This window comes from Strix uralensis, chromosome 9 (genome assembly GCF_047716275.1).
Source record: "Strix uralensis isolate ZFMK-TIS-50842 chromosome 9, bStrUra1, whole genome shotgun sequence".
NCBI classification, from domain to species: Eukaryota; Metazoa; Chordata; class Aves; order Strigiformes; family Strigidae; genus Strix; species Strix uralensis.
In genome coordinates this window covers 7,836,738-7,849,138 of record NC_133980.1, presented here as the reverse complement: position 1 = coordinate 7,849,138, position 12,401 = coordinate 7,836,738, and the positions used below count along the sequence as shown (strand labels likewise).

The 12,401-nt window shown below is 36.2% G+C and overlaps 1 protein-coding gene across 1 annotated transcript in view; it reads right to left on the bottom strand.

Moving 5' to 3' along the window:
* Window positions 1–12,401, bottom strand: part of NAALADL2 (N-acetylated alpha-linked acidic dipeptidase like 2) — a 489,848-nt gene that overhangs the window by 204,686 nt on the left and 272,761 nt on the right. The window contains exon 5 of the mRNA XM_074878173.1: window positions 7,197–7,316. Within this exon, the coding sequence (XP_074734274.1) occupies window positions 7,197–7,316 (120 nt within the window). The remainder of the gene's footprint in view (window positions 1–7,196; window positions 7,317–12,401) is intronic.

Sequence of the window (12,401 nt, the reverse complement as noted above, 5' to 3'; positions counted from 1 at the left end):
AAATGTTAATTACTTGACAATATTGACAAGTTGTGCTACAATTATGCTTCCTTCTAGGCATCAATTGCTTTCCTCCTACACCACCCCTTACATACTCTTCTTACTGCTTACAAGAGCAAATTACTTTCTCCCATTTATACTGTATAAAGAAGGAATTCTTTACTGTTATTTACTGCAGTGCACTTAACTAAAGGGATACGAACGCAAATTTTTGTCAACTATTTCATATTCATCTGGACAGATACAGATTGGATTTATAAGTGCACTGGTATTGTTTCACTTTTAGGTGCTACAGGTCACAGTACATCATCCTTCAAACGCTGGATTAAGTACAAGATAAACTGACACACTCAGTTTAAATTATTCTGGGTAGAAACAGCCTTCTAGGAACTGAACAATAGAGCTCAGCATGATTTGGTTCCAATCAGCAATACAAAACCACTCTTTTGACTTTTTTTTTTTAGTCATCAACTATAGATTTCTCAAGTTAGTATCAATTCTCAATTTTCTTTCCCATAGTACCTCACACAGAGGGAAAAAAATGTTTCACAGTTGGTACTTTCATTTTTTTAAGCTGTTTTAAACTAAGTTTACCAATAAAAGTTTAAAACGTGACTTCAGGATGAAGCATTAAGTAATAAATCCGTGCAGAGAGACTTTTTTTTTAACTCAGGTATGTGTACTCAATGGGCTGGGGGTTGATTTCTTAGCCACCCCAACAGAACAGAGCTATGATATTGAGGCAGGATGTCGTCAGGCTTCTCTAATTAGCTATTATGGCTTGATCCTTCTGTTCAAAGGGGCAAGAAAGCAGGAGGAACATAACAGAGAACTATGTCTACCACACTCTTAAATTTGATACACGTTCAGATGAAGGAAGACCCATGATCTTTCTTCAAAACAAACACAAATTTTCCCAGTAATCACTAAAGAGCAAAACAGCTTGTGCATCACTCCATGAATCATGAAATCGGGAAGAGGTAAATAGGTGACTAAAAGAATCATTCAAAACACGGGATTGATAGCACTGTGAAACCTCAATTACATGAACAGCTTTTTGGTATAGACTACTGTCCAGTAAGTTTTGAAGGCCTTGGTACAGGATTTTTTTTACATAGGAAGTAGAGAAAGAAATTAAAAGGGAGCCTGCTTTAGACTGGATTATATCTTATAGATTAAAGAAGTTGAGAAGGAGGAAGGTTAAGAACATGAGTATGTTAAATCTAACCGTTGGGGGGGGAAGATAAAGAATAGCAATAAAAGCAAATGACTTGAAGGAGGGAGTCTCCTATAAACTCAGGGAGACAAAGGCTAAGGAAAAAGGACCACAAAGCATCTAGTAGTTCCTTGAAAAGAAAGCAAGAACAAGCACATGTTGTAGGAATATAATTTGGCCAAACAGCAAACTCTGCATCAACAAATCTGATCGTTATCAATCAATCTCAACTCAGCTTGGATTATTCAAGAGGAACTAGCAGGATTCTGGGAATAGAGATGAGATTTTAAAAGTATGATAAATTAGAGAAAACCTGAGAAACAGGATGCTATTCAAGCACATGTTAGTGGACGGACCTTTCTGATCCTGATCTCCAGGTCTAGTTTTATATGCTTCTATAACTTTTACCCATACTACCTATGGCTCAAATTTTCAAGGAGGGCTTTGGGAGGGGACATAATATTAAAAATCCCATAGCACTCACATGGGAAATGGGTATATAAAGACTTTAGGTGCCTTGGAAAAAAATCCATCCTACAAAAAAAACCCCAAACCAACCCTCAGTGCCCTTAGTAATGAAATGTACATAAGGTGTTGAAGTTCCCTAAAAAAGTTTTGTTTAATATAGTTTTTATATATATTTATATGCGCACACTGTGTATATATATTCATACGTATATACATATACACACAGATATATGTGTGTATATATAGGGAGGGGGGAAGGGATGGAAGGAGAGAGAGCCCTAGTTAAATGCAGATTTTAAAATGTAATCTTCGCAGTTATATATGCTAGCCATAAAAAGTACCAGAGGGAAAGAAATAAACAATGTAGACAGTAGAAAAGAGAAATAACTTTTTCCAAAGTAAACTTACTTAGAACTATTGCAGTTATTAAATAGAAGCCTTTTGGCAAATTGCCTTTATTCTGGGAATCTTTAATATTTTCCATTTAGTAAATCCTTATCTGTAAGTGCCTGTCAATAACCTCAGCATCAACATGCAAGCATCCACATTTCTAAACTTTATGATAGTTAAAAAGCCATTTTATGAATATTTATGAAGGCAGTAAATTATTAAAATAAATATAGATATTTACACAGTAGAACAACATCTTCATTTAATGGATGTGGAAAAAATGTTAATATGTGAACATTTTAAAGATGAAGTGCTTTGGCCTTCAGGGCTTTTGTTACTCTATTAAAAGTTAATTTAGGACAGAAATTATGGCTTTTTCTTGAATCCCAGCCCCAAAAGATTAAATCATGGTCAAAATTTACAACTTTTTTCAAAAAACGAATCTAGAGATGGTATTTCCAGATGCTGGATACTGAAACTACGGTGCAGTCCTCCCTGAAAATAAGCTTCCTCTGTCTCTTTTATGTGCTCACAGTGGTGACATATACTCAGGCAAGCTTTTAGGGCAGAGGATCTGGGTGCTAGCGAGGTGGTTTCATCAATCTTTCTGTCACCACACATTTTATACTACTAGAAGATGTTTTCTGTCTACAAACACAGCAGACAACTCAAGCTGCTCCTTCTCAAGAAGGTGTTCTACATCACAGAAGTGATTTGCTTAATCGCTACTTATAAACTTTACCATCTTTCCTTGCATTTATAGATCCTCCTGATTCAAGGACATCAGGGAGTCTGCTCTGACCTCCTGTATGTAACTGGCTACTGAAGTTCAGGATTGATCCCAATAACCTGAGTTCCACCAAAACACAAATTTTCCTTCGAGCCAGAACACCAGGAGGCAGACACTTTCAATCTTAAGGCATGAGGGAGCAAGTATTCTACTTTTTTTTATGGTAGTTAATTCCAGTAGTTGTGCTTCTGTTCTATATTTGTCTCACTTCTTTCCCATTTTTTTCCTTACGAATGGTGGGTTTTTTTTTTCCTTCCTTAATCCAGTCCCCTATTTATTTAGAAACAATCCAGCTTTTACAAGTGTCTCAAACTAGTCACAAAATCCCTTTAGGAGCAGACACAGTAGTTTAAAATTCTTCCGTCAGTTATTCAGCACTGTGAATTATTCTGGCTAGAGACAGAAATTACTAGCATCGCGGCTATGCCAGGTTAATGCATCATGTGAGTACTCCCTGTATGCTCCACTACTCAGTCCACTGCCTTAGTTTGTGTTGCTGAAGGATATTGTCACTCCAGGTGCTGGGAGCAGTAAATTCCTCAACCTTCCAGTTGCATTTGGAAATGACTCTGCCCTTGCCATACTACAACTTGCTGCAGCCCTTGAAGCATTTCTACCACTATTTTCTCCCACTTTTAATATTAATAGACTAGAGTCTTGCTCCCTTACTGATCTTAATAGTTCTGTATCAATGGTAAAACCCCTTTCTAAATCTCCACTCCACTCTGATTTATATATACATTAATACGTATCCCTTTTTTTATCTATTAGTTTTATCACACCTGTTTTTTTTCTCACCCCCCCCCCCACCCCGAGTGAACACTCTGATACCTTGTCCTGCTATAAAGGTAGGGTCCATGTCCTTGATTTTTATATGCATAACTTACCACTCAGCTGTAGTAACATATTCTTTATTTGTAAAAGCCCAGCTTAAGGGATCGAGATGTTTCTGTGTGGCTCTGGAAATACTCTAGGAAATGTGCCCACTGCCATAGCTGCTGCCCTTCTTGTCCTGATCAGATATTATGTTCTGTTTCAGTGGAACACACTCATGATAAAATCTGAAAATCATATTCAATTACAAAAACAACCTAAGATCAGATTTCTACAAACCTCACTCTCACAAAGCAGCTTCAATTTATGGACCTTACCAATTTTAATCAGAATTACTCATGCTAAGGATCTAACTACATATTCTAACAGCATATTAACTTCAGGCTTTTTTGAGTACTACAGATTCCCGGTATATTCCAATTCCAAGTTACTCCAAGCTTTGAACCTTGTCTTATTTTCAGTGTGTCTGAAGATAGGAGAGATGGGCCTAATTGGAAAGACTAAAAGTAGAAGCTTCAAATTATTTTCAACCTTCACCTTCCCCCAAATTTTGTGCCCTATCCAATCTCCATGAAACAACAAACTAAACCTCTACAGCAAACATACTGTAACACAATTATTTTTCCAAATATTCAAATTCCCATCACTTGGGCTTATTTCTTACTTCTTTTCTTCTGACTAAAGAAATGTTCAGCTTTCATGGTGAGTTTTCTGCCAGCATCAGTTTATTATTTCTTTCAGGCTTTTTCCAATGGACTCAATATGGAGAGAAAGAACAGTCGAGTTTAAAAAAAAGGCAAATTAAAAACACAAAAGGGGAAGAAAGGATAAACACATGAAAAACAGCAGTTGATGATGGAAGTAAAAGACAGAGAGGCAAAAAGCACACCCATGCAAGGGAGAACACAAAGCTGAAACACAGAGGCATGATTTGAAACTCTGTTATGAAGATGAAACCTTGGTGCAGGCTCTATAAAAATAAGACCCAAATCCAGAGTGAGATATTTATATAATATAAAGTAATAATAATGAGCAATTAAAGAACATTAAAATGTGAAAAACACAAGTTAAATACAGAAGTTATGAAGAAAAGCAGTAAAAATATATATATAGTGACAGCTCTGTTATGAACTAGCGTTCTGTTTTAATGTGATGTAAAACCAAGCACGTGGAAGACAGAGATAAGGAAAAAATAGGCAGAGGGAAGTATCTGCGGAAACAGAAATGTGAGACTCGGTTAAGTACAGAAACATAAACATTAGGGGGGAAAAAAAGATACAAAAAGTGGATTCAGTAGTGAGATACTGGGCCCATTTAAACCAGCAGGACTTGCTGTTTAAGGCAATCTTTCTCTTTCACTTCAAATATTCTTTATGAAAGAGGAATCTACTTCTGGTATCATCCTATATATTTTCTGATACTTTTATTAGCTTACAATTATTTCCCAGCCAGAGACACACTATTTATATTCTAAAAATAAAGACAGTTTACCACCTCAAAAAGAAGAAATAACGAATAAAGGCCAAATTTCCCAGCTGCATGAGCACAACACAAAAAGTAGGTTTGGGTGGTTGTATTTTTAGCTCAGATCCTGAGCATGCATTCAAAATCAATCTCGTGACCATACCACACTTTGGCTCATGTTTTGTAACAGACTCTGAACGTGCAAAATGAATTGTTCCACAAGTGTGGCTAATACACCTCACCCACCAGTTCACACTTACTTCTTGGGACCAGACTACAGCCAACCCAAACTAAAAGTTCCTGAGATGTTCCCTGTCCTCAGCACCAATTGTCCTGCCCCACTCCTTCAGGCTGCACTACTTGCTAAGTGAGTGCTTACAGGAACACAAATTAAATTGGTAAAAAGTCCATCTAATAGACACTTCAGACAGTGCTATTACAGCAAACTTGGCATCTTTATCAAATTCCTACTTTATGAGCCCCAACTGCTATTTCATTGGTTTTGTCAGTTAGCGGTGAAATGCAGTATAAGATCTATTGGTAGAAATGATGCACAACAGCCAAGTTCCAACAATGATAACTGACCTTTCACTGGCATAATTAGATTGCATCTAAATAATTCAAATAAACAGCTAAAGCTACTCAGTTGAAAATGGCATTTTTATTGAGACAAATATTATTCCTATAGAAAAAAATATTAAGTGGTTATTTTCTGAACCTGTGTTGTGGTCCCGATTGTGCTTTCTATGGCTGACAGAGCAGACCCTGATTCTCTTAATTATAAGATCTGGAGTTACTGTTCTTTTATAATTGCTTTTGTGAATTGGGAATGAAATGTTTAAATATTTATTGGGCTAGTGTATTTTCTGAAAGGCAAACCAGCATTTTTGTTTATAAAATATTTGCAATAGAAGGCAGTTACTTGACATTTAGAATTCAAATGTGGTTTATATGTTGAGTCTATTATGTCTAATGTACAAGCGGATGACTGAGCTCTGTCTCTGCGCTTTCTGCCAGAACTGGAGTTGGAGTAGGAAGAACAAACACACACATACCCATGTACACTCCTTCCCACACATCACTGCAACCAAAGAAGGAAGGAGGGAGTGGAAGAAAAACATGGTTCTTATTCTGAACTGGTGGTAACCCACCCATAGACCAGTAAATCCTAGTGATTCTACAGGTGTGACTGAGCGTTCATAGCAGAGGGAATAAATGCCTATCTGTGTACCTCAGGGTAGTCTGCTTCTACCATTCTACCACATTCTACCACAGAAGTAAAGCTGTTTTCCAACTCACAGTCCCTTTCTTCCCTCTAAGGTGGTAAGGACAGCAGAAAGAACCAAGAAGGCAAAGGCACCCTTCTCCACAGTGCAAGGCTATATTACATCATGATGAAATCAGGTTACGATGTCATTTCTTACAAAAACCGTAAACAATGATGTTGGTCCTCCTACAGTGTCCGCACTGGTTACAACCTCACAATCTCAGTGCTTGTAGCAGCGCATCTGCAGCAAGGCCCGAAGCGTTGAGCTTCAGACAGAGCCCAGGGGCCTGGGAAGACCTGCAAATGCCTGAAGTCAGGGTGAGCACATACTGTGCTCTGCCTCCTCTCACAGCAGGCTCAAACTACAGCCAGCAGGCCAACTACCACACAGAAACAAAAGATTTCAGTGCAGTGTTATACATACATTTTTAGCAGACACAGATCCAACTCTTCCTGATCTCAGCTGCCTTCCCCCCCCGCCCCCCCTCATGCTTTACTATTTCTTTTAGGGATTTCTTTATTTGTCAAAAGGCTTACAGTACACCCAAAGAAAATATGGTATACTACTGGGGCACTGCAAGATATGCAGCAAAATAAATAACTGTAACACATAAAAGACACTACAGATCAAAGTGGATAGTATTAAGGAAGAATCTGAATGCCAGTAAATCCTGACTTATTGGGATAGAAAAGTCCTTGTCTTGGTATTTTGAAAGCGAAAAAACAAAGAAACAATTCAAGTGAAGTGCCACAAGCATTTGACTAACCTTATAAAGCAAAGGTGATTGTCCTAGCTTCAAAAGTGCAATTTTTTTGGTCACGTTTGTAATGGCTTGAATCCGGATCAAGTCTTCCACAGTCCCATACTGTATATCAACAAGTTCTGCCTGCAAAGAGAAGACAGAAGTCATGCTATACCTATAACCACACATCACTGAGGGTGCTCCTTCCACAGAAACAAATCTGTTTGCATCAAGCACCTGAGCAGAGTTCTGCAATTACCTTACCCCCACTTCCTAATGAGGAATACCTGTAATAACAAAGAGCTTGAGAATTCAATCTGACAGATAAATGTATATCTTTGCAGTTTACATTCACAGTTCATCAGCTGTGATAAAAATCCAGTGGTTTTTTGCCAATGTTTATAGTAAGTGGTGTGGATTCTGATGAGAATTTCCATTTGTTAGATACAGGAATGTATTTAAAAACATGTAAGGGATACTAAATTACCTCTGTTAATTGTCTTAAAAGGAATCAGAGTCTTGTGAAGCATTTCAGAAGATGAGTGAATGATTATACCAGTCACTTATGAAAATATACAGATAATATATTCTACTGATATACAGTTTTATTATGTGGTCTCATATGATTCTTGAGCAGCCTTACCTTAACTATTCAAGTATTTTCTTATAATCCATCAGTTATCTGAGCATTATACTCAGATAACTATAGTGATAACAGACTATATCACTCTGATGCATAAACATTTCCATTAATACATATTATTAAATTGTTTAGAGTCACTCCCGACTAAATTAAAAATGTTTAGACATGAAGATCTTCAGCTTTTCAGTTAGGACACTGCAAGAATATGTAATAAAGGTCTAAGTTATTATTAAATTATAAGCATTGGCAGTGATGGAAAAATACTTCAATACATGTTTTTAAGGATTTTTTTTTTTTTTTTAAATAGATATATAATTTAAGAATGACCAAGGACATTTTTCTCACACATTTACAGCAATAAATTCTGGTGAAGACCAAGTATGAGGAAAATCAGTCTTGTATATTATTATTTTAGAATATTATGAAGCTCTTAGGACACCATTGAGGACATTCTGGAACCTCTAAACCCCTAGACAGCGTTCACATAAAACACAAATACAAGAAGACACAAGAATATTACATGAGTGTTTAAAAATTAAAATAAGAGGAGCGGTACAAGATGGAGAAGTTTCTCTTTCAGTTCAGTTTTGGTAACTTAAGTATGGATTCATTGCGAAAGGCAACAGTTCTGATTTTGGGCATCTCTACAAAAACTGTTTAAATTCTAACAACAGCTGTTCTGGATATGTAGGATGTGTGAAATTTTACTAGGTTCCTCAACGTGGTATTTTAGGAAAGTATTTACCCTTCTGCAACTGTATCTGAATATTCTGCCTCAGTTTGCATGTCAGCATTTAATTCATACAAAAAAATTGCCAAGGTTCCTGTCTTCTTAAATTGTCAAGTTAACAAGATCCTAAGTCTATAACATGTCATCAGTGCTATATAAACCAAGTATTTAGAAAGGTCAGCTGAAGTTATAAAACACTTCCGTAACAGGCAAACGTCAGATTTAACACCAACTACTGAAATGTAGGAACAGAAAATCTTACACTTCATAAAGAACTTGAAATCTATTTCCTAAGAAAATCCAAATGGTGACTACAGGCTGAAATCCAATATAATTTTTTTTCCTGTGTGATCATCACATTTGAAAAGTATGATAAAAATCAAGTGAAGAAGTTCTTATCCTAGCGGAAGCTATTTTATATTTTACCTAGCCTGATGCCTCTGGTTATAAAAAGTTCTCCTCAAATTCAGGAAGGATATTAATCAGTGTACTTCCTTGAAGTTCACACATATTTTACCTCATCTGTAGATCTCAGCTTTATTTTAATTTGTACCTACAGATGTGTCAATAGATACTTCAGTGCAGTAATTATTAGAGTCTCAGAAGTCTTATGGCTTGAGAGGTTATATCTAGGTTGATTTCTGGGGAGACCTCTAATCCAGTTCCTTTGGACCCGATGCCTTTCCCACTTACCCTCAAGCAAACTGAAAATCAGAACTTTCATCATTTGTATGAGAGAAAGTACACTGAATTTTCCTGAGGCAAAATCAATACACAAAGATGTAACATAATGAAGTATCAAACCATTTGCTTGTACAGTATGCCTGTGAAAATGAGATCCCTGCCTATCTACATTCATGTGCTGCTTCTCTTCACATCATTTTTGCTAGATGCTCCTCCAGGGTGCTATCCACTGCTCTGTAAACAACAAAACTACACGTTTGCACAATTATTAATGCATTTAGCAACTACCCTTGGATGTTCTTAGTTAATTTATGTTGCAAACTGCATCTTCAAGAGCTGCTCACCAGTCTTTCCCAGGCAACATATAAGCTCAACAAGAGCAGGCTGAATAAAAGGCCCTACAAAAGCACAGCTCATTTTTTAATTATGTGAGAACCAGAACTTGACTCCCTGCTGCCCCAAACACTATGCAAACCATGTTCTTTGCTCCAAATGTGAAAAGTAAGCCCCAATGCCAAAGCTATTAAATACATTTATACATTGAGAGTACATGTAAGAAGTCATTACATAATGAAAAAGCAGCTGGGTATAATATAACAAAGAGTTACATGTGCTTTCATTACACATCTTCCACATGAAGGATATGTCAAAGCTCAATATATTAGAACTCTTTCTTTTGCACTTGCCTCAAAATAAGTATGACCTAAGCCTCTTGTTACTGTCCAACTTTAGGGGTACTTGCACACTTATATTTCATTGTAACTTCAAAGCAGTTTTCTTCTCATCACATATCTTTGACCCTTAATTTTACCTTTTTGGGAACCATGGGTAAAAATATTGCCCATGTCTACCAAAGTAAGTTATCACATCCTGGTAACATCACATATAGCCTAGCAGCTGGAGGTTTGCACAGCTAATCTCAGATCCAACTTCAGTTAAATTGACAAAAAAATGGAATAAAAAAATCTCTTGAGTAAAACTACACCTGGCTCCTTCCCTCCCAAATGCCGTCAACAACCCACTGAAGAGTTTAGAACAAAGTCATAATATTTTGGTAGCACAATCCAGATACGAATAGGTAAACATTAAATTATAATGATAATTTTAAAAATTATTCCTACCCCTCCCTTTCTTCTACACTTCAATACTTCAGTAAAATTTGTAATAAAACGCAAAATATTTTGCACTACTTAATAAAAACATCTCATCAAATACAGTACAGCAACACCAGCTCAGAGTAGTCAGTTTGTTTTTATTTAATACATTGGGGCTTAACTAATTGGGTCCTTTATTCCTAGTAAAAAATAAAATAAAATATTGAAAAATTACACCTTTAAAATAATGTTAAAAAATCCTATTGAAACCAAAGAGTGCTACCCTCTCAATAATCCACTGAGAAACTAACAGTCCATTTGTGTTACATGAAGTCTTGTTTTACTCACAACATTTGACACCTCAAACAATGAGTAATGATTAAGTTTTCTATTCTTTCTTTTTTCTTTTTTAGAAATGCTTACAACATGACATAATCCTCATTTTCCACATTCCAGATTTTAAAAACGCAAAATGTCCCACCCTCAATTACCCATATTTGATAAAGTGCTTCCCTTTGTTAGGATAATTCTGTTCAAAAACAAAAGAGAACTCATCCTTTTATCAGGTGCTGAAACAGAGCACTTGTGTACTTGGTTTAGATATGCAAGGGTAAATCCTCTTACCCTAAAACTGGGAAACTGTTGAAGAATGAGTTGTTTTATCCATCTGAATTAGGTACTTACTCTTTGAATTGTTTCATGCTATGCTGTTTGAAAGATATGACTATTTAGGAACAAATTGCGGTGTGCAATATGGAGTTCAGTAGTATTCCCCCATGCATGAAATGAAGTAGGGGTAGGTAATAAAACAAACATTTTTAGAAAAAGTAATTATTTTATGTTAGACTTATTATTAGTTTCTAAGTCCCAAGATGATGCTCAACGAGTTGTAAGCATTCTATCTTAAAAACTATGATAAAATCCCTCCAAAACAGGAAAGTACTCTGAAAATGCCATAATCGAGACAGTCAAGGATCCTTTCTCAATTTCTTCTACTTATCTCCAAAATGAAAGAAAATAAAACAGCATACTTCATCCAGTAATGGATGCAAAAGAGTAAGACAGGTCTTGGAAAGGAAAAGTACAATTAACTCTATGAAGCAGGTGGCAGCTGAGGTCTTGAAGATGCTGGATACTATTTTAAAACTTTGCTTTCTTTGAAAACGCTGAGGCAATTAAAAAAGGATAAGTTAAATAGGTCAAAAATAATAATGGAAATGTGTTTGTCATATCACATCGTTATCATTCAGTTCACTTGAATGAGGAAAGGAAGTTAATAACAGCATTATACATCTGTATCCAAAACACTGCCTAAGATGAAGACTGTGGCTAATTTGCCAGGGACACGCAAGACAGGAAAAAGATTAAGGGAAAAACCCACAGAAAAGAAAAAAAACCAAACCAAACCATCAAAGCCAGTACACCCAGGAAGAGATGTTTCTCACAACCACCAAAATGCAGATGGACTCAGTGCAGATAAGAAGGTAGCTCTCAAATGAATCTGGTCTAGCTATCAAGGCTGTGAAATCTCAAGGTAGAAAAGCACCACGCCTAAGCAAATAGTTTTACTATTATTTCTTAAGAGAATACATTAAGGTCAGTAGCCAGCAATCTCAGAGAAATCTTATCTGAAAGGTGTAAACTTATGCAGAAAACAAAATCAGAAGTAGCATATAGAATGGCTGTGGTGAAAAAATCTCTTCTTAACGTTACTTGTTGTTAGTGACACAGTTCAGTAACCTCAAATTATAAATATTTTTTATCAAACACCAATCTGTTGACACATATTAATAAACAGCTTCTACACACATATTTGGGAGGACAGGACAGTAGAAGCTGCAGCTGTGAGAATGACTGATATTCAGTAGCACAGTCAAGTTCATATTCCTGCCAGTTCTGACCTACCCACCAAGAGTGTTACAAATGGATGACCTAAAGAAACTTCAAGTATTGAAGAAAACATAATCTTAAATGCTATGTATAAAATATATTTAGGACTGTTTTTACCTCAGAATTAAGACAATTTCTCCAAAAGGCACATATGTAATTCTAGGAGTATCAACACCTCAGTTATGCAA